This window comes from Anabas testudineus, chromosome 7, assembly GCF_900324465.2.
Source record: "Anabas testudineus chromosome 7, fAnaTes1.2, whole genome shotgun sequence".
In the NCBI taxonomy this organism is placed as follows: Eukaryota; Metazoa; Chordata; class Actinopteri; order Anabantiformes; family Anabantidae; genus Anabas; species Anabas testudineus.
In genome coordinates this window covers 18,939,945-18,960,412 of record NC_046616.1, presented here as the reverse complement: position 1 = coordinate 18,960,412, position 20,468 = coordinate 18,939,945, and the positions used below count along the sequence as shown (strand labels likewise).

General features: G+C 38.3%; 1 protein-coding gene across 1 annotated transcript; it reads right to left on the bottom strand.

Annotated features, from left to right (window-relative positions):
- Positions 1-106: 106 nt before the first annotated feature.
- Positions 107-15,931, bottom strand: LOC113167203 (immunoglobulin-like and fibronectin type III domain-containing protein 1). The gene is made up of 26 exons (XM_026367623.1): positions 15,928-15,931; positions 13,264-13,323; positions 10,634-10,756; positions 10,358-10,497; positions 10,112-10,211; positions 9,922-9,964; positions 9,641-9,812; positions 9,186-9,333; positions 8,419-8,691; positions 7,866-8,291; positions 7,278-7,394; positions 6,810-6,938; positions 6,687-6,725; positions 6,440-6,556; positions 6,049-6,173; positions 4,359-4,500; positions 3,954-4,247; positions 3,029-3,325; positions 2,221-2,400; positions 1,998-2,126; positions 1,597-1,905; positions 1,373-1,458; positions 1,066-1,258; positions 683-979; positions 268-594; positions 107-166 (listed from the first exon to the last, which is right to left on the bottom strand). The coding sequence occupies exons 1-26, from the start codon at positions 15,929-15,931 to the stop codon at positions 162-164; spliced, it is 4,275 nt and encodes a 1,424-aa protein (XP_026223408.1). The 3' UTR covers positions 107-161.
- Between the last annotated feature and the right edge of the window lie 4,537 nt (positions 15,932-20,468).

Here is a 20,468-nt window from a genome sequence, read left to right as displayed (position 1 = left end):
AGTATTTTTTTTTATCCAGTAGCAGTTCAATATTTTATCTTTTTCTTATTGCAACTGTTTTATTACATCCAAGCAGCACAACCACAGCAATTTAAACATCCTGTATGAGATATCTAAGCATTAATATAAATATAGCTTGAAGTGTGGTGTCCTTAGTTTCTTCATTCTGCAGAAGAAAAATAAAAAACAAATAATAAAAGATTTTTTGTCCTCACCTGATGTTTTTTTTTTTTTTTTAATGAATGTGCATCTGTGTTTCTCTCTCACCTCTGACATTAAGGACAGTGGAGCACTCAGCTCGTCCCAGGGCGTTCTCTGCGGTGACGAAATACTCTCCCATGTCCCTGAGGCCCACGCGGAGGATTAACATGGTGCACACTCCACAGGTGTTGGAGATGTAGTAATTGGTGTTAGTGTTTAAACTGATGTGATTTCGATACCAGGTGATACGAGGTCTGGGATTTCCCTGCACTGCGCAGCTCATATAGCACTCATAGCCTTTGGGTGCAGTGTGAACCTTCAAAGGTACAATGAAGGTTGGAGCACACCTCAAATCACAGTCCTCTCTGGTGGCTACATTTACCACAAACTTGTCTACAAGAGAGGAAACACAGGAAGATTATATGATTCCTAAATAAGTGACTATTTGGTCTTTGTGCTCATTTGAGATGCACAGTCATACCTCTCTTCTTCTCCACCCCCCAGGTTGGTGACTCAGAGGGCGCAGATATGCCCATGTCATTTTTGGCATAGACTCGGAAATGATATTCCCTCCCATGCATGATATTACAGACTGTAAACTTGTTATTGAAGAGTCTGTCAGCCACTGTGGTCCATGTCTGTTTGGTAGAGTCCAGTTTGGACACCGTGTAGTGGAGGCGGTCATCGCGCTTCTCATCAGGAGAAGGTTCCCAGATTACTGTCACTGTGCCGGGCACGTTCTCCTCCAGTTCTACAGGTCCAGGAGGTTTGGGATCATCTGTAAAGTCAGTCAGTTTTAGTGTCCTCAGAACCATTAACAGATGTGTGTGAAATTACAGAAGCAAGTCCTTCTTTTTCTTTTACCTGTGACCCTGACCTCTGTGCTGAATGTCTCCTGTCCGGCAAGATTCTTCACCAAAATGGAGTAGATGCCAGAATCAGAGCGCTCAGAGGAGGGGATCAATAGCTGAGACGAGCCATCAGAGTTACTTATCGTAACTCTCTTTGTCACCGGCATGTTGTCCTTTAGCCAAATAATATCTGGCCGCGGAGATGCCTGGTAAAAAGTAATAATTTGAGTATTTGAGGCGTCGTGTCTTAGAAATGTTTGTGCTTTTTTCTGCTACAGTTTGACAAAACACGGGGTTGTCTGAGCAAGTACTAATCTCACCTCAAAATTCATTCTGATCCTGACAGAGTTTCCTGCCCTCACCACCATGAAACTCTTCTTCTTGTGGTTTGTGAACTTTGGCCTCACTAACGTAATGGACAAAAACAAGTATAATAGAGAAATTGATTATGTTGTATGAGACTAAACATTTTAACCATTAAATGATGCCATTCTTCTAAATGTCCAGCAACCAACAACATATTCTCTCTGAAGCGATGACATACCAGGTGAGGGCATAGCAATGACATATTTGTCCAGCTCCTCCGGCGCGCTCTCTCCTCCATCATTAGTTGCAATCACTCTCACCCAATACGTGTTCATGGACTTGAGGCCTTTCACACTGAAGGTTGTAGTGATGACAGGAGTGCTATTACAGCGGGTCCATTCAATACTATCTGACTGCAGGATTTCAATGAAATATCCTTTTGCTTCGTCCTGTATGTCAGGCTTCTCCTCAGGTTTGGTCCAAGTCAAGACCAAGTGGCTGTAGGATGTTTCTGTCACCTTCAGTCCTGTAACTTTACCAGGAGGCTCTGGGGTAAAAATGAAGTAAGTCTTAACACTAAAAATCTTGAATCTAGTGTATAAAGTTGAACGTAGCATGAAAAATAGTTGCAACACTTACTCTTGGGATCCCGTGCAACAACAAACTCTGAGGGGTTGCTGAATTCACCAGCTCCAGAGAGGTTTATTGCAGTAACTCTGAATTCATATTCCATACCAGCCACGACATCCTTTACTGCATATTTGTTCTCTGGAGGTAATTTTAGAGAAAGAGCAACAACAAAACATCACTATTATGGTCGACAGTGCTGGTTGTTTTAATGAAGGTACACATAAATGCAGACCTTTTATTAGTTCATCCATGGCATTGACAACAGTCCAGAGGTTACTTCCCTTTTTGCGTCTCTCCAAAATATAGCCCAGGATACGTGACCCTCCTTTGTTGTTTGGTGGAGCCCAGGACATGTGGATGCAATCATCATAGGCATTAACCACCTTTGGAGGTGCTGGTGGGCCAGGAAAAGCTGAAGAATGCATTAAAAAAACATATTAATGATAAGGACTACACTTGTAGAGAGATTGACCTTCACTTGTGTACTGCAGTTTGAGACTCTATTGCAATTTAGATTGCTAATCTATACATGAATTAGTTAATTAATTAATTTCTTATTCCTCACATGCTCTGTGAAAAGGGGTGTGTAAGATTGGACAGGAGAGGGTAGGCTGATGACGTACAGCAGGGGGCAGCAGTCAAATATACATTATTTCACAGAACAGAAAGAAAAGCACAGATGTAAAAAATAAAGTGAGGTTGTTCAATAGAGAACTGCAAATGATTGTTAAATAAAGGAGCTTGATCTTGTTGTTACTGATGTTTGTCCTTTTGTGTATTGCCCCTTCATAACACTCGATTTATTCCAGATCCAGACAATTTGGTAACAATTTGTGGTTGTACATAGAAAAGAAGAAGAAGGAGCTGGAACAGGACAGTAGATAAACAGTGTGGTTTATCTACCCAGTTCATTTATCGATTAGTGTTCCCCAACTACAGTAACACTGAATGCTTGATAAGTCGAGTTCATCCTGGTATTCATCCTCTTTATTTATGTTGTATATTGGTTGGAAACACTGAAACTGTAAAGTTTGGCTCACCTAATGTACCAGCCTGCATTTCATCAGTCTCCATCGCTTCACTTGTACCCTCTGCAGTCACTGCTCTGATCCGGTAACAGTATTTGCGGCCATGGTCGATGTCTGTATCATGGTAGCTGGGCACACCTTGGGTTTCTCCTATCTTCTTCCAGGTGTTTCGTCCCACTTGCTGACGCTCCAGTGTGTACTTAATCACCGGTGAGCCCCCGTCATCCTTTGGTGGCCTCCACTTAAAATCAATACATGTAGCTGAGTTCTCTATCACCTCTGCAGGACCCAGGGGTGGAGTGGGTTTATCTGCAACATCCCAAAATTATGCATAAAGTTTGAAAAAAATGTCTTAACTGCATATAAGTGACAGCTGCATTTGTAAACATGTTACCCCTCTGAGGCTGGCAGTGATGGCAGACGTTTGCATGCAATAACTTTTGTCAGTCTCTGAAGTGTATTTTTATAACCTGTCACATTATCACTACCTGCCTCAAGATGAACACAAATAATACACCGTTCTTCTAGATTTAGAAATATAAAAATGTGACAGCTGCATTTTAAAAAAAAACACAAACAAACAAAAAAATCTAATCTGTCTAGGCACAGATGGGCTGAATGAAATGTGAAGCGCTCTTTTCCTAGTAGACAGCAGGCTGGCCTGGTTTATAGCATTAAATGAATGAGCTAGAATCACTGAAGGACATTGCTGTTTGCTGATCTTGAGAGCTTAGACTACTGTAGAATGTATTACTATAGAGCCCACTGCACAAACCACATCGTTTTAATTTTATAAAGATAAGATAAGATTTGTTGTGAAGGAGAAAGTTGGGTTGTTAAGTCTTACACTTTTTTTATTGTTGTGATATGCATATATAGAGCTTAAGAAATCTTTGTGATACTATATCTTCCAAGTTCTGCTTGTTCATTCACTCACCCAGCACAATTAGGTGGGAAATTGCTTCAGTGAAGCCATGTTCGTTCTTGAGCTTGACCTTGATCTCGCCTGTGTCCTTCCTCTGGCACCTGGTCAGGAGCAAGCGGCTGTGACTTGCAGATGTCTCTATCTTTACATTGTTGTTGTCTTGGAGCTGTTCTCCCTCTCTGTACCACTGAATCCTAATAGGTTTATGGCCAAGAAAATGGAGTCTAAAGATGGCGTTGTGTCCAACTTTAACTGTCACAGGCTCACTGAAAGAGCTGAGGTATTCAGGGTCAAACCTGGGGGGATCTAAACAAAAGGAAATCATTTTAATGAAGGAATATATTCAGCTGTGGTCTGTCCTGATACATTTTATCCTGCATTGTATCAAATATCATTATTGTTATCAAATTCTCAAACCTTTGATGTTGACCATTGCTTCCGTTTTACGACCGTCTGCTTCAAAACGGTATTTCCCAGTGTGCTCTTCTTCACACTTGATTATGACTAATTTATGGATTGCACCATCTTTAATGATAAGGAAGTTGTCATCGGGGTGTATCTGATAGAAAAGGGGACGGCCAGATGAAAATGAATTATGCAAAAACAAAGCTAAGTCACTGAAATCAAAAACACTGAACCTAATCAGGGATATTGCCGTATGTGGATTTCTGGGTTCTTTCATCCATCAGACCTGTTTTACTCAGTTGAAATGAACTCTCTGGTGTGTCAGATCTGATTCCTGTGTTTTGTAGTGTGGAAACAAAAAAGGCCAACCTGTCATTTGAGCATACACTTCAAATCTAAACTACTATTAAATCCATGTGTTGGTGGTGAACTAAACACATAATTGTTTTCTGTTTGTTAAACATAATAAAGTGAAAAGAAGATAGAGTAAATCACAGGTGTGTTGAACTAGTGCTTCTTTTCTTTCATTTAAAATTCTGGCCAAAAATGAACCACCAAATACTTCTTCCAGTGTTTTTAAGAGTTTAGTCTAATTCACACTGAAAGGTACAGTACATGGCCTCGGGTACATAGCTTGTGTGGTAAAGTTTAGGTTGCTTTAGGAAGTGCAGATAATGATTTGAATTTATATTTATGTTATATATTTATACTTTATTCTGGACTAAATACTGAAGTGCTTCCTTGTGAACTTTATCCAGAAACTAGGGCAATAAGGTTAATGTTGGTGTAACCGAGGTTATTATTTTAGAGCTCTGAATTTCACAGTGTTCCTAAACGCATCATGAACAGGTTAGCACTAGATGCTCTCTGGAGTACTGCAGTGGACCACATAAGTCAGACAGGTGTGTGAGCAGAAAAAACATCGTTCACAGTTAGAAAAGTCAAGTAGGACATTCTTGACTGGACATTTGCTGCACTAGAGTTAATAGAGCTGGAGCTGCCGGTGAGAAGAGTTACTGAATGTAACTGAATTGAAAGAGACGAGAGAGAAAAACACCGAAGGGCGGTCCTCTCAATTAAGAGGATTATCCAGGTGAGTTAGCTTCAAACTAGCTGGTTAGCACAGGTAACTTTATTCTAGTAGAGCTAAAGTGTGTGTTTTGTTCTTTCGAATACATTTCAGAGTAAAACCAGTCAGGATATGAGAACATTTGTGTTAGACGAAGTGTTTGTAATGATTAATAAACTCATTAGCCGCTAGGTTCTGCTGGCTAATTGAGGCCTACAAGCTAAGTGACTGCTACATGTTTAGCAGCTACTTTAACTCTGGTAAAACATGTAACATCTCTTTTATGTGTCAGAATTGTTATATGTGATGTAAAAATGGTTAAAGTAGATGTGTTGTTGTAAATTTGGTGTAGAAAAGGAAACATGACAGCTGTGTTTTATGTATATGTATATATATTTAATTGTAGTATTGTATATTATTTAAAGGCTGTTGGAGGCTGAAGTAAGGTTTTTGACTGTTTGATAACTGTTCTGCACACTTTTGTGCAGGCTGGTTTTTTATTTTGAGGGACAATTCTTCTGCTGTCGTGGAGCTGCAGTCTCATCTGGACTCCAAGGTCATCACTCCAAGGCGGTGGTAGGAATCAAATTAAAAGACACTCACTTCCAGGGAAATTCACCCTTTTATTCTAACCTTTTTTCCATCTCTGAACCAGGTTCCATTGCAGTCTTCACCGCTCAGCTTACATGTTAACTCAGCAGTCTCATCAATGATGGCACTGACATCAGATAATCCACAGATGAACTGGACACCTGGATCTAACATACACAACATTGTACAGTCAGAGCGATCTTTGATAGTGACTAACTTGCAACTCATATTATAGCCAAAAACAAATCTGTGTCACCATGTTGGGAAGAATACGTCAAAAAGTGCAATTATATTAAATGACCGCTATCTTTTTAAATGGTTGGAACAAATTGGTCCGTCACTCAGTTACTGGATCAATGGGAAGATAATTCAATTCAATTTTCCTAATTAATTCAGTCTTCTTACTGGAGTGACTTGCTGTCATGGCACTTACCAGTTACCAGATCTTCTATTAGTGGACCTTGCCTTTTACGCCTTGTGTGTGTGGCAGGGCCAGTGACATCTTCAGTCTCATTGCACTCAACGTGGTCTTTGGAACATTTGTTTTCATCTTCATCAGATTAACAAACAGAACAAAATCCTAGTTTTAGCTACAGAGTTAATAAAATTAGTTCAGTCTCAAAAGGAGCACAGAGTAGATGCATATCTAAGTGACTTAATAGTTCATAACACATGCATACTTGAGAGATAAGCCAGAGCTCCTATTTCTGCCTCTATGTCTACAAGAACATACATGTTTGACAAAAGAATAAAAAACATCATTAACCATCAATGCAGCAATGCACCACTAGTGGTCTCATTACCTTTATCTGCTGTAACATTGACCTGCTGTTGGTTTTGCTTTGAGCAACTTTGATGTTTGACCTGGCCAGTAAAGTCATTGCTTCCATCACTGTCACTAGCTTCATTGGCACTTTCTTGTTCATGTGGATCTGTTAGAGCAACATAATTTAGGTTATACACACTGCACACAGTGAATATACCAAACATTATTTCAATATAGCTTTCTTTAATAAAATTAACGAATTTTATACATAATAAAAACTAGAACATTGTGTTTGTATGCCTCCTCTAACCAGTGACATTATAGTTTAAACAAAAGTCTTTCCAGACTCCATCAGTGAGTTGAATTGTACCATATAATTGTATGTACCATTTTTTTCTGTTTCCACTGTCAGTACTGTAGAGTATATGCGGGATGGCTTGTACAACGGCAGCTGTAGCACACTGCTTCAGTGCAAAATATACACTAGAATACTTTTGCTTCTTACCATTCAAACAATGTGTTCTTTTGGCCTTCTTTGTGTGCCTGGAGCGCCTGCCAGACGCCGTGGAGGTTTTTTCCTCACAATCAGTCACTTCCTCACCAGCACTTGCATTGCCAGACGCTGCATAGACACAACACACACAAACAAAAACTAATAATGTAAATAAGTATTTATGTTAACCGAGGAATAACGTCTACATGTTATCTCACCAATTACTGGTCTTTCTGGACCATGAGTTTATGTATGAGATCATACAATAAATACATAAATGAATTCTAGTGTTAATTAAAATAAAATATTCTTTGATAATATTAATAATTCTTTTAAATAATACATTCATGTCTACCTGTAGGGGGAGTTTGCATTTGCCAGAGACGCACTCTGTCCTATCTGTTGTTAATGAGACATCAGGCGATCAAGTTTGTCAAGTTGTTCTGTCTGTACTGTCTGTATCTAACTTCACCACTTCAGTAACTTAACAAGTTAAGTGTCTGCAAGTCTGCATATTTTGATCACAACCACAAATTGGGAACACAAACTACTCACTGGAGTGTTGACGGTGTAAATGTGTTTCCTACAGATTGACTTTACCTGTTACCTTGTCAGAATCCACTTGATCAGATTTGCTGTGTTTCTTGTTCTGGGAGTTATCTGTGTTCACTGGTACTGTGTCGTCTCCTCGTGACTTTTTAATAATTGCTGTTTCCTGGCTCCCCACCTGCTCAGATATGGCACCGGATTTTGCTGCCTCAAAATTCTCTTTTACTGATCCAGCATTTCTATCCGGTCCAGTGACGGGAGTTTTTTCACCATCTCTTCCACCAGCGGTTAACGTCTTCTCTTCATTCAGTTGTCCTGTTTCGTGCTTTGCTTTTACAGCTGCTAAAATCTTCTCCATCTCTTTCTGGTTTTTTATTTGTTGCTCTCTGGCCACTTTCTCAAGGTCGATCTGTTCTCGACCTGCCATGGTAGTTTTGCGAAGTTTCTTCTTACCAGCATATGTGGGGTCGCTCTCAGCTTACATGTAAAACACAACATGTGTTACTTGAATCACATTTACATATGTAAAACATTATTCATACATTAGGACTATTGTTAATCATTAACAAATTCATATTTTCTGCACTGTACTGTTAAGTATTACCTTCAACAACTAGCCAGGCACCACAAGATGTAATGCCAGCTACAGCTGAATAGATGCCTTTATCCAACTGTTTGCAGTCCTTGATCAGTAGCCTGTGGATCAGTTTGTGGTCTGACACAGTAATGCTGTATTTTTCTCCATCCTCCAAGACTCTGCCCTTTCCCATCCATGTCATTTTGGGCAGTGGGTGTGTCAGGACACACTCAAAAAGGGCATCTTCTCCTTCTTGGACTTTAATCTCCTGAATTTTGATAACAAAGTCCACATTGGAAACTAAAAGAAGCATGCATGAGAAGAATAAATGTTAGGTGTGCATGCATTGTTAAACCCACCACATAGGGTGTGTATCACATTAGGAATGGAAAAAAGTAAACACACATTCCTGAAAACTACAATATGCAACTTTTGGGAATTAGCATGAGACTTGAAATCAGTCCACCCAGATCATCAAATATTGATGCAGTGCCAAAACCCATGGGAATATCTCTGTACAGCTTTCAGTGTGTGCTGTGACTATGTGTCATGCGAGATCATGACAGCACCTCTCAACATTAAGACAAGTGATGGATCATTTCTCTAAAAGTAATATTTAAAAAAAAGTTCCATAGTGTAGCTTTAAATCATGTTAACCTTTTTTCCCATAAGCCAGGAAAGGAATTTAAATTTGAGAACTGTACAGTATGGAACTTTTCATTCAGTATTGAGATTGGACACATTTAATTAATGATTTTTTAATTTTCAGTTTGAGTTTCTATTCATGAACTTACGTTTAAATTCGGTCAGAATGTCGTTGACCTCTTTGGCATCAACCTGATTCATCCCTTTGTCCTTCTGTGACAAGCCTTTGATACTAAAATCATTCATCCCCCCAAGACTGTGTTTCTCATTTGCATTTTCATAGGGAATCGCACCATTCTGTAAGGTACACAAGAGAAGTTACAAACAAAATAAAACTTTGAAACTGCTTAGAAACAAAAGCAAACAAAAGGATAACAAATTTCACACAGAATTTGGACATGTCAGAAAGTAAATATAGTGCACTATGCAAATAGGAAGTGACTGGACATAACCATTCTCATACATCGCAGCTGAAGAGGTCTTAATCGGTTTCACTGCGATTGGGTAAATATTTAGATGGAACGTCGGCATGAACATGGCAAATGTTTTCAGTGAAAATGACAGATTCAAGTGACAAATTCACCATAGCTTGTTGTTGTCATACCTTACTCTTACTTTGCATTCTCTCCTTCCTCTTCTCTTCCAGTTTCTTGAGAATCGAATTTAAGTCTCCAACTCCATATTCAGTACAGATGCGCTCATAGTCTTTCCTGTCAGCATTCAGCATCGCATCCCAGAATTTTTCTTCAGTCTGTCCATCTGCTCTGTCAGTTTTACTAAAGAGATTACAGTATTGAGAAGTATTTTCTGGCTGTTATAATAAAATAAAATACACCCAAGAAATGTATGGATAGGTATTTTAACACATTTTTAATATCTGCTTACCTTTTCCTCAACAATTTTCTAAAATCTGATGGATTTGTTGAAGCTGAAATCAAATTCAATTCAGGCTTTTGAATGTTACACGGTAGTTGTAGATATGGGAAAACTATCAAAGTCACTAAAGATGAAAAGCACAATCAAGACACGTTCAGAATCCAGTTTAGAAATGTGCTGAGCACAAACAAATCCTTACCATCAGTCACATTCAGTGATGCTGTGCAGACAGCTTTGCCATATTCGTTCACAGCACAGCACTTGTATATATCTATTTCATCAGCAGATACTCTATAAATCTAGAAATACAAACATGCACACTTTGAATAGATTCAAACAACACATGGAACAATTCAATCATACCAATTTTACATCATTTTCAATGTAAAAGGATGAGAATGAAGAAGAATCATGTATTTTTACAGCATGTGAACTCATCATTCACCTCTAATACGAACTCCCCGGTTGATTCATCATATTTACTCAAAAATTTGTCCTTATTGGAAATATTTCCTTTAGCTCGCCTCCATGACACCTCTGGTTTTGGATCACCCTTAACCACGGCCTTAAAAACTGCTGATTTCCCTATTGAACATATGGAAAGCATTGCAGATTTATTATAATAGTTCAATTCATAATTGTATAGCACTCATAAGGAGTGCTGTAAAATTGAAACCTTTATTCCTTCTGTGACAGTTCATTGTCATACGATGAAACCCACCTTCCTCGATGGTTACTGGCATCGGTTTGCACTGGAAATCTGGGGTGCTTTTCCCTTCTGGTATGTTTATCACATACTGCGTGATAATCACTCCAGGAGTATTAGATCTTCTGCGGATGGCCGCTAAATCCCAAAAAACAAAACAAAAACAACAAGAACAAAACACAGCATCATTCGATTATGAGCATGGCAAAGTACTTTACAACACAAAAATAAACCAAGTGCATTAAGCTACAGATAAGTGCAAACACATGTTCAGACACAGAATTGCTGCTTTTGCTAAGATTCAATAGGTAAATAATTTTTTTATTTTTATTTTTTTGCTACCAGCAGAGGTCAGGAATATCAAGCTTATTGGTGGTAATGCTTCATAAACTCTCCTCCAAAAGTATTGGAACAATGAGGCCAGTTCCTTTATTTTTGCTGTAGACTGAAAACATTTGGGTTTGACATCAATAGTTGAATATGAGACAGAATATCAACGTTTTAGCTTTTATTTCCATACAACCATACAACATACGTCCGATATGCAACTTAGAAGATAGCACCTTTGGATTGAACCCACCCATTCTTCATGTTGGCAGAGCCATTGGAACATGTGACTGACAGGTGTGTTTTGTTGTCCAGGTGTGTCCTAATTGTCCCTATGTCCCTAAAATTAGCACTGAATGTCTACGCTCAGTTTCAGATTTGGGTTTTCCCTGTTTAGATTGCATTTTATGTTAATAACTGTATCCAACTTGAAAACCTGAGAGCTGTCAATTGGAAAGGAAACAAACAATTACAACAACAAGCTGTGAGAAGATGGAAAATCAATCAGCGCCATTGTAGAAACATTCTCCATAGGCAGTACAACCATTTAATAAATGCAGTCTGAACAGGCGAACCCCAAATCTGAAACTGGCCGTAGACATTCAGTGCTAATTTTAATAATCAATGTATTAGGACACACCTGGACAACAAAACACACCTGTCAGTCACATGTTCCAATGGCTCTGCCGACATGAAAAGTGGGTGGGTTCAATCCAAAGGTGCTATCTTCTAAGCTGAGTGTTGGATCCAGACATAATAAAACAGATAATAAAAGCTGAAATGTTGATCTTTTTTCTCACGTTCATCTTTTGATGTCAAACCCAAACGTTCTCAGTCTACAGTAAATATAAAAGAAATTGTCTCACTGTTCCACCTCTTTAAGTGTTTCTGTAGTTTTGCAGAGAAAATAATGCAAAACAATCCTGTGAATGCTGTTGAGCATCCACAGGATTGTTTTCCTAATCTTTCTTATATATTATTATTCCTCCGTACGTTTTTCGGCGCGTAACTACTTCAGCATACTTTGAGCTACAGAAATCATTCAGACGGCTGAAGAGTCCACTTGGATCTCTCGCTCCTGTGACCACAATTTTCAGTCCTCAAACGTCAAATTCTCACTAGTGGTTCATTAAAGTCTTGGCTCTCATGTGGTTTAGTTTTTATGACCATATCTGTTGTAGTTTTGCTGATAAAAGCCTGTTTGTAAAAGCTCCAAATCAGTTTTCACAGTGAAAATCTTGGCGGTTCAAGTTTCCCGCCTCTCCCCTACAGTCTCCGTGGCAACAGCTGTGTCGGGTCACGTGACCAGGGCTGTTTATAAATCAGCGTCAGACACTTGTACAGGCTCGTGTGTAGTTAGCCTGTTTATGCTAGCGGCTCTTTGCTAACCTGCTTCAGTTTCTTCTACTCTTTTTAACTAAACATTTAACTTTACCTTTAACTGTTTAGATAAATTCAGCTATGTTTTATTAACTTCAACAAATCTATTTCAGCTTTTTTTAAGTTAACATTCAGCTGTTTTATCTTCTTCTTCATATGTTTATCTCTGTTAAAACACTTCCTGTTTCTCTTCATCAACTTTCAGCAGTTCTTCATGAATCGATTCAGCGTTTCAGCATTCACAGTGTATTTTCTTCAGGAAATGCTTTATCTAGTTATAAGTTGTTGCTGTTGTGGCACCTGCATGAATGTGCACAGATGCTCTCTCTTTGGAGATGTTCATATGGAGTCTTTTACTCCTGGAGTATTGGCTGAAGTGTGTTATTACCAACGTTGTTATGAACCGTCAACACAATGAATATATTTTCTGTAAGTCATCTAATTGATTAGTATATGAATTGTTTTAGCTCCTGTACACTCATTCAGTAGTTGAATGAACTGCACACATTTTCACTCAGGCATTTCAAACAGCAGTGCATAAAATCCACGCTGATCCTCTTCCTACCTGCTTTACTGCTGAACATTTTCTTATCAAGCTTTAGATGCGCAAAGATAGAGGATCACACGCAAGTCGATGAAGAGCAACATTAATCCAGGGATTAATGATTATTGTGACAAGGACAGAAATAGGAGAACCAGCACCCTGTCAAACATGTAGCTGAGGGCAACAAGGTATTAAATAGATAATTCAGGTTATCAACACAAAGCTTTGACAGGTCACAAGCGGGCACAGTATTCAATAATACCTAATGTATTATTCAGTATTTATTCCATTATTCATACTAATGGATATAATTTAACATTGTCTTCACACAGTACTGGATACCTCCAATTGTTCTCTGTTTGTCTAGCAGAAAATAACAGAGTTTTCATTTTACCTGTCTTGTTCCCAGACACCTCATTAAAATGTTGAATATATTGATGGACGAGGGAGAAATCTGCAAAAAGAAATGACACGGGATCAGTTAGATGTACTAGTAAGTGCATGATATAGATAGATGGATATGGAGTACATGTCCAGCAGAGGCTGTTTATTAGTTACCTTGGTGAAATTGCAAACTTTATTTTATATGTGCATATCATCCAAAATAGAGAATGTGAGAGAAAGACTGTCAGTAGTAATTCACAGAGGACCTGAAATAAACAATGGGCAGAGAAGCTGGAAGTGGAAAAGGAAAGCTCACAGAGGCCTGAATAAACTTGAGCCCTGAGAAGGTCACATTAAAGGGCATCAGCCTTAATCCATGGTTGTTTTCTTCTCATCCTGCGTTTATCACTGAAGCCTGAGAGCGATGAGCTTTAAATTGGCTGTTGACGTGCCTGTGAGTTGGGTAAACTGCCATGAATTTTATAAGCTAATAGAGATACTATAAAATGTGAAGTTTGCATATTATTACATTTTACAGATGTTGAGTTTATAATTTCTTTAACAAAAAACAAAACAAAGTTTGAGCTGACGGCATTAAAAATACGCCACCGAGATGTTTTAACACTTTAAGAAGCCTAGGCATATTTAAGCCTGCCGTAACTTTTGTGGCTATTTGGTGACAAAGGAAACAAGTTGTGAAAACAGCATTGACAAAAATTGAATTATTACACATAATCAGAATTAATAGAGCAGTTTTCTGTAGTCTCAGCACTAGTCAGACATTCATTGATTATTAACAAAAGATGCAAACATTTTACAAACTTTAATTTTCCATATCAAAGCTACAATTAGTGTAATGTTAAAACCTTGACAGCACTTAAAGTTTCTAAGTTACTAAATTGCTTTAAAGCTAATATCTGATATAGCAGTCTGCTGGTATATAGTGTACAACATTGATTGCTTTTCTACCCTGTATTTGTTTGCTTCAGTAATATGTTATGTTTTGACACGAATAGTAGCAGCAGCTCATTTTCTGCCACTTTAGGTGATGAATTAACCCGCACAGTTTATTGTATACAATACAGTAATTACATTGGATTGCTCATGTCGAAGGCTAATGTAGACTTTACAGGTAATTAAAGATAATAATCATTGCAGATAATAGGGTATATATTAATGCCTTGTGTAATCATTCCAGTTTTTTTCTTTTTAATAAAACAGTACCACAGAGCCTAGTTTTCTTTGATTACACAGAGGATTGTGTGATTCATTGTTTTTTAAGTACAAATACATGCAATGTATCAATAACTTTTTAAATGCGACCATTAAAAAAATTACGAACACTAACAAACTATATGTTTTAACATAGTGTTGGATATTTTGGCAGGGAAAAACAGGTGTATGTTGTATTGCAAGATCTGATATTTTAGTGGACAAGAATACTGAAATTCAGTATTTTTTATATACTAAAATTCTGTATTTTTGATCCTAAAAGAGTTGCATTCTTAAACATCTTTGTTATAGTATGATGGGCTAAAACTGACATTTTGTCAAATGAAATGTTTACAGCATTACAGCATTTATCCAGACCATTGTGTCCAAAACAGCCTCCTGTTGTAGTTTTTATTTAATGATAAAACAAACATTATCTCATGAAAATAAAAACTGTCTGCAAAATCAATTGCAATCTTTATGCTAGAAATATTTCAGGATTATTAAGTGTTGATAATGGCAAGAACTCAGATTTAAACACTCGCACAGTGAAAATACTCTTACTGATTACTTGATATACAGGCTCATAGGAGGCATTGCTGGTGGCTCAACGGGTAGATTATTGGCCTTAGATACAGAAGGTTTGGGGTTCAAAACCCTGTCAGAGACACCAGGTGTGTCCTTGAGCAAGATGCTCCCTGGGCGCTGTATGTAGCTGCCCACTGCTCCCCCCAGGGGACCAATTTCATCTGTAACATGTAAATGCGACAAATAAAGGCTGTTTCTTCTCTTCTTCTTCTACTATGATATGGTAACAGCAAATCAAATTTTTACTCTTTAGAGTCATATGATAAAGTTGTGCAAATGTAAAATAAAAGTAATAAAGCTTGCTTTAATTAAATTTATTATTATCTTATTGTTTAGGAACTGTTCATTGCATGAATGTAGACTGAAAATAATAAAATGGTGCAATACCATAATCTCTCAAGTTTCAAAACTAACTGTGTTTGCTACTGTGTGCTGTTTTGTGACATATAATCTTTGCAATAGATGAACACCAGGGAACATTGTTGAGCCCATAATTATAAATTAGGAGGAGGTAAAAACGTGACATTTAAAAAAACAGAGGAATTTGAATACTGTACTGTGTCTGCTGGGGGTCCTTGACCTGTTCCACATTTTGGCACGATGTAAAAGGATGACCTGCAAATAAAATGGGAATATAATCATTAGGACAAATCATACAATGTTTCTTTGCATTATAAATAAATATGTATTTGTACATACATTTATATGTATTTATTTCTACAGTGTAAGAACATTAGATATTTTTTATAGAATAAAAGAATATACATGTATTAAAATCACGTCATGGTGGTAGATAGTATATAATTTAACCTGGAAAAGGCCAAGATTCACTATTAGGAAAAACTGGATTGGCAATGCTCTGTTTTGACTTTACCCATGCTGCTTGAGAACCAGAATAGACAGAATGTGATAGAAAACTTTTTGTGTACCCATCAGTTTCCTTCAAATACTCTGTAAACCACTGATCACACAAAATCTTGCTATTGTGCCATCAGCTAGAGCTGTCAACTATCTATCCACCCACCCATCCATACATAGATATATACACCTAACCAGGGTTGTTGTACCTACCAATGCTTTCAGGCTTATGTTTGGAGCAGAGTCAAAAGGTTAACCTTTTACGTTGATTATGACTTAGAGGTTGTCCGTTCCTGGGCGTTACATGCAGTGTACATACATCAATTTATGTATAGAATCAATGTACCTCCTGTGTGAGGAAGGGGTACAGTTGATTAAATCAGTTTCTGTCATTTAAAAGATTAAGTTTAGCAGATATTCAGTTCTTTGTTCTCTGAAGCTGGCATCAAATTTATTCGTAAAGGTCGGTGATAGTTTGTGTCTATGTATAAAAAAATTTCTTTCAAGATTCTTTACATTAAGATATTCAATACAGATCTTAGGCTTAAAAACCTATATATTGAGATACTGAAAGCTAGACACATGTTGAGAGTTGGACAGTTCCCAAGATATAGTTAGCTGCAATCCTACTATAATGTAATTAGTAGTTATTCTGAAAGAACTGCAGACTATTTATTGCTGCTCTGAGATTCTTAGAAGTCACATGCTCAAAATGTATCTGATGTCAAGCCACCTTGTGTTTTATCAGCTTGAGAATAGAACTTTTCATACACCACCAAACCTACAGTGCAGAAAATCAACTCTTTGATCTGGTTTTCCTTCCAGTGCAATTCTTTGTTCGCCCTTAAGCACCCTGTAAACTCTCCAGTTCTACTTCTGTCATTTCATAAACTGTAATCCATCTTGATCTCATAAAGAAGTGCAGGGCTAACCCACTGTCAGGATGTACCCTTGGTCATACACAGACACAAACAAAGAGTGGTTTACCTGCTTACAGCTTTGTCTTCACTCCCACTGCGTCTCTGAGACTTGTTTATCCGTCTGCTATAAACTTGCTGCCTCCTGGGTTTTGTTGAAGATTAAAAATCCTTTGGAAAGACCCGTTTGATTTTGCTGCCTGCACGTTTGTTCCTAGACAGTGACTGTAAAGGAGAGACTTCTTCTATTTAGGCAGATGGCTGTTCAAAGCAGGTGGGTTATTATTAAGGGGGAGTGGGCTGGGGGTTTGGGGGGCACTGGATGAGGTAAGGAGGGATGAATAGCCAGAGGAGGAAAGGAAGGGCTACCAATGTCAAGTTAGTGGTGGCATTGGCTTTCCTCTCACTGCAATATTCTCAGTCTCACTGGTGACTGGCAGGTAACCTGGCAAAGACGGAGATCTGTCTGGACAATGAAACTGATAAAAGAATGTGTTTGGGAGTCATACTCTCATTGAAATTCAAGGTGATATGAAATATTCACTGATAATGGATTGAACCTCACCCCATAAGTGTAGATGCCATGTTGTTAACAAGGTAGTCAGCCTGTCCCCTTGTCTGTAGTGCACTTCTCAAATTACCAAACATTGCATAATCAAGGTTATGGCATTTCTGTGGTACTCTTCATCATGCCTTTGAGGCGGTTGTGACTTTGGAGATCAAATGGAAAAACCAGACATTGATGCGAGGTCAATTACCAGAAAATCCATTACATAACTTATGTGTATGTTCTTGCTTTAAAATGTGTAATGTATATCTCTTGTAATGCATAAGCAAACATTGACTTTGGCAAAGTTTGTTTTTGCAGTTGCTAATATAATTTCCTTAGGAGAAGTAACTATGTTTAATTCCTGTTATATTCTCACCATGGAAACCTGTTTTTTTTTTTTTTGCCAGTATGGCTCCTTAAATGTCTGTCAGCCTGTTGGTTCACTGGTCCACTGGGTTACCACTTTATCTCAGAAACTACTGTACTAAGGAATTGCTGAATGGTGATGATTGCCATTAGGCATGTTACATACATTGATAGTAACCAGAAGCTGATTTGTAATAACATTGGCATCTTTTTATCTAGCGCCAGCAAAAACATTTCCACACTAACAATATGTTCATGACTGAATACCTGCTAAACTAATACCCAAACTTTCTTGGTAATCTGTACTTTAAGATAAGTGAACAACATAGTACTTGGCGAGCTACTCTACAACTAAAGAGTAGTAGTTCCGAGTACTTTGTAAAAACAAATATATATTTTTTTAAATAGCAATAATCAGTAATCACTGTACGACTGAGATAATATATTAATATTTAGTTTTATTACTTGTTTAATTATATGAATTACTACTCAACACATTATGCAGTTAGCATGATAACTCATACAAGCATACACCAATCTAAATGATAGCATCTCACTATGCTAATAAGACAAAGTATAGCTTAGGCTGATAAATAATAGGGAAATATGGGCTTCCAGCATGTCGGATATACAGGACAGCCAGAGAATCTACTAGCACTAGATCCAGATGGTGCCAGTGTCCTGTCATGCTTGTCCTTCCACATGCAGTACCTGTAATACATCTCAATTGGCTCTTGAGCATGCCTGAGCTCACATAAACCAGCTGGATTAGGAATTAAACCCCCTCAGCCTGTCCTCCTTATATTGATGAAATGTCATGCTGCATAGCTTTCATTCCAGTCATGGGGAACCACAGAAAGCCACCACCAAGGTGCTAACTAGACAGCCTTGCCTGCTTCTCTGTAGTATGGATTGCTCTTCTGAGGGAAACCTCAACACTACATCAGCTGAGGCCCTGCCAGTCACACTTCAATAAGAAAAAACGTATCTAGACAAGTGATCAGGGTTTTCGAGTGGCTGTAACTCAAAGTGGCAAGATTAAAAAAAAAAAAAAAAAGTCAGTGGTATCAATGTAAAACTGACCCATAATTCCACACTAGAGGAAAAAAAAGTTCAAATAAACAATGTTTGTTCTTGCATTCTTTGAACGCCTCACCAGAGCTGTTCGTGCAGCAGTGACTGCAGCATTAATAAAGTATCTATAATTGATTGCAATTACCCTACCATCATCATATGTTTTTTTTTCAGCCTTGTCGAAGGTTAAGGATGGTAGCTCTCTCACCATATGCCCTTACTGTGCTGTGACAGCTTTCAGCTCTCATTTTAAGAGAATAGTGTGCCATGGCCCACTGTCCCGGGAACCATTGAGGATCTAAGTGAGTTTAAGTTGATTCTGTGCTGCCTTAAGTTTTTGGTCAGATTTCATTTGCAGCTAGACTAACCATGTACTGCACACTTTCTTTCATATGCTGTAGTTGGTTGTAACGTTAGCCGTACATGCTACCAACTAAACTCGTCTAAAACTCTGTATGTTTAAGTGTGGTGTATGAGCCCATGACAGGAATATTTGACTGCTTCTTCATATTGGAAATTAGTGAAAATAAGGCTTCATTAATTATTACTAATCCATAATAATAATAATAATCTCACATTGGATCTTGATGAACAAATTATTCCAGCTGTGTTCAAAGTCACACTGAAAACCAATTTCAAAAGTTTAAATCTCAGGCTCACTGAAGATCTCTTCTTGAAGAAACTCATAATATAACTTAGAAATGTGGATGAGCCCCACATGCCTGTATACACTCAAGCAATGGCTGGGCATTCCTATGATTCCTTATGAGTTGGTGTGGGGTTCGGGGGGGATCTCCTCCCAGACCTGGATCACAGCATCACAGCTGCTCTACAGTCTGTGGTGGTACTTGGTGGTGTTTGATGCACTAATACATAGTGTCCCATCCATCCATTATTCCCTAATTACTGTTCCTGCTAAGGACTGCAGGAATGCTGGAACCAATCCCAGTTTTTATTGGGCGAGTGACAGGGTACATCCTGCACTGGAAGCCAGCCTATCACAGGGCTGACATATAGAGACAGATAACCTTTACACCTAGGGGCAATTCAGAGTCACCAGTTAGCTTAACTGCATATATTTGGACTGTGAGAGGAAGCTAGAGTACCCAAAGAAAAACCCCTGCAGGCAAGCATGGGGAGGGCATGCAAACTCAGTAGCCTGCTAGAGGTCATTTTATAGTGCTTTTGGAGTGATCCTCTTACTCCTCCTTGCACAAATGAGCAGATACTGTTCATGCTGCTGGGATTTGGCTCTTCTACAGCCCTGTCCACTTGGTGTAATGGCTGGTGTGCTGGTATTTCCTGCATGCTCTTGAGACTGTGCTAGGTGACACAACACATTTTCTTGCAACTGCACATATGGATAGGCTATCTTAGAGTGACTGGACTACCCGTGTCACCTGACTGAGCTGCAGGTTCTGTGTCATACTATCAGTAGTAATAAGGTCACTGGCAAAGACAACATTTGAGAAGAATCAGTTAGGAAGGATGAGTAAAGAACATTTGTCTGTGTCCACAACATGCATAACCATTCTTTTTTTTTAGTTAGATGTTATACTGTGATGATTAAGTGTTCCCTTCATTTTTTGAGCAGTGCAGATTTTTGCACAACATAATTGTCACATGTAAACAATTTATATTTTTGCTGGA

Coding starts and splice junctions, on each gene's coding strand:
- LOC113167203 (XM_026367623.1), bottom strand. Junction 9,813..9,921: donor AGAAAATTGTTGAGGAAAAG/GTAAGCAGATAT, acceptor TAATCTCTTTAG/TAAAACTGACAGAGCAGATG. Junction 2,401..3,028: donor AATGCAGGCTGGTACATTAG/GTGAGCCAAACT, acceptor TGCATTCTTCAG/CTTTTCCTGGCCCACCAGCA.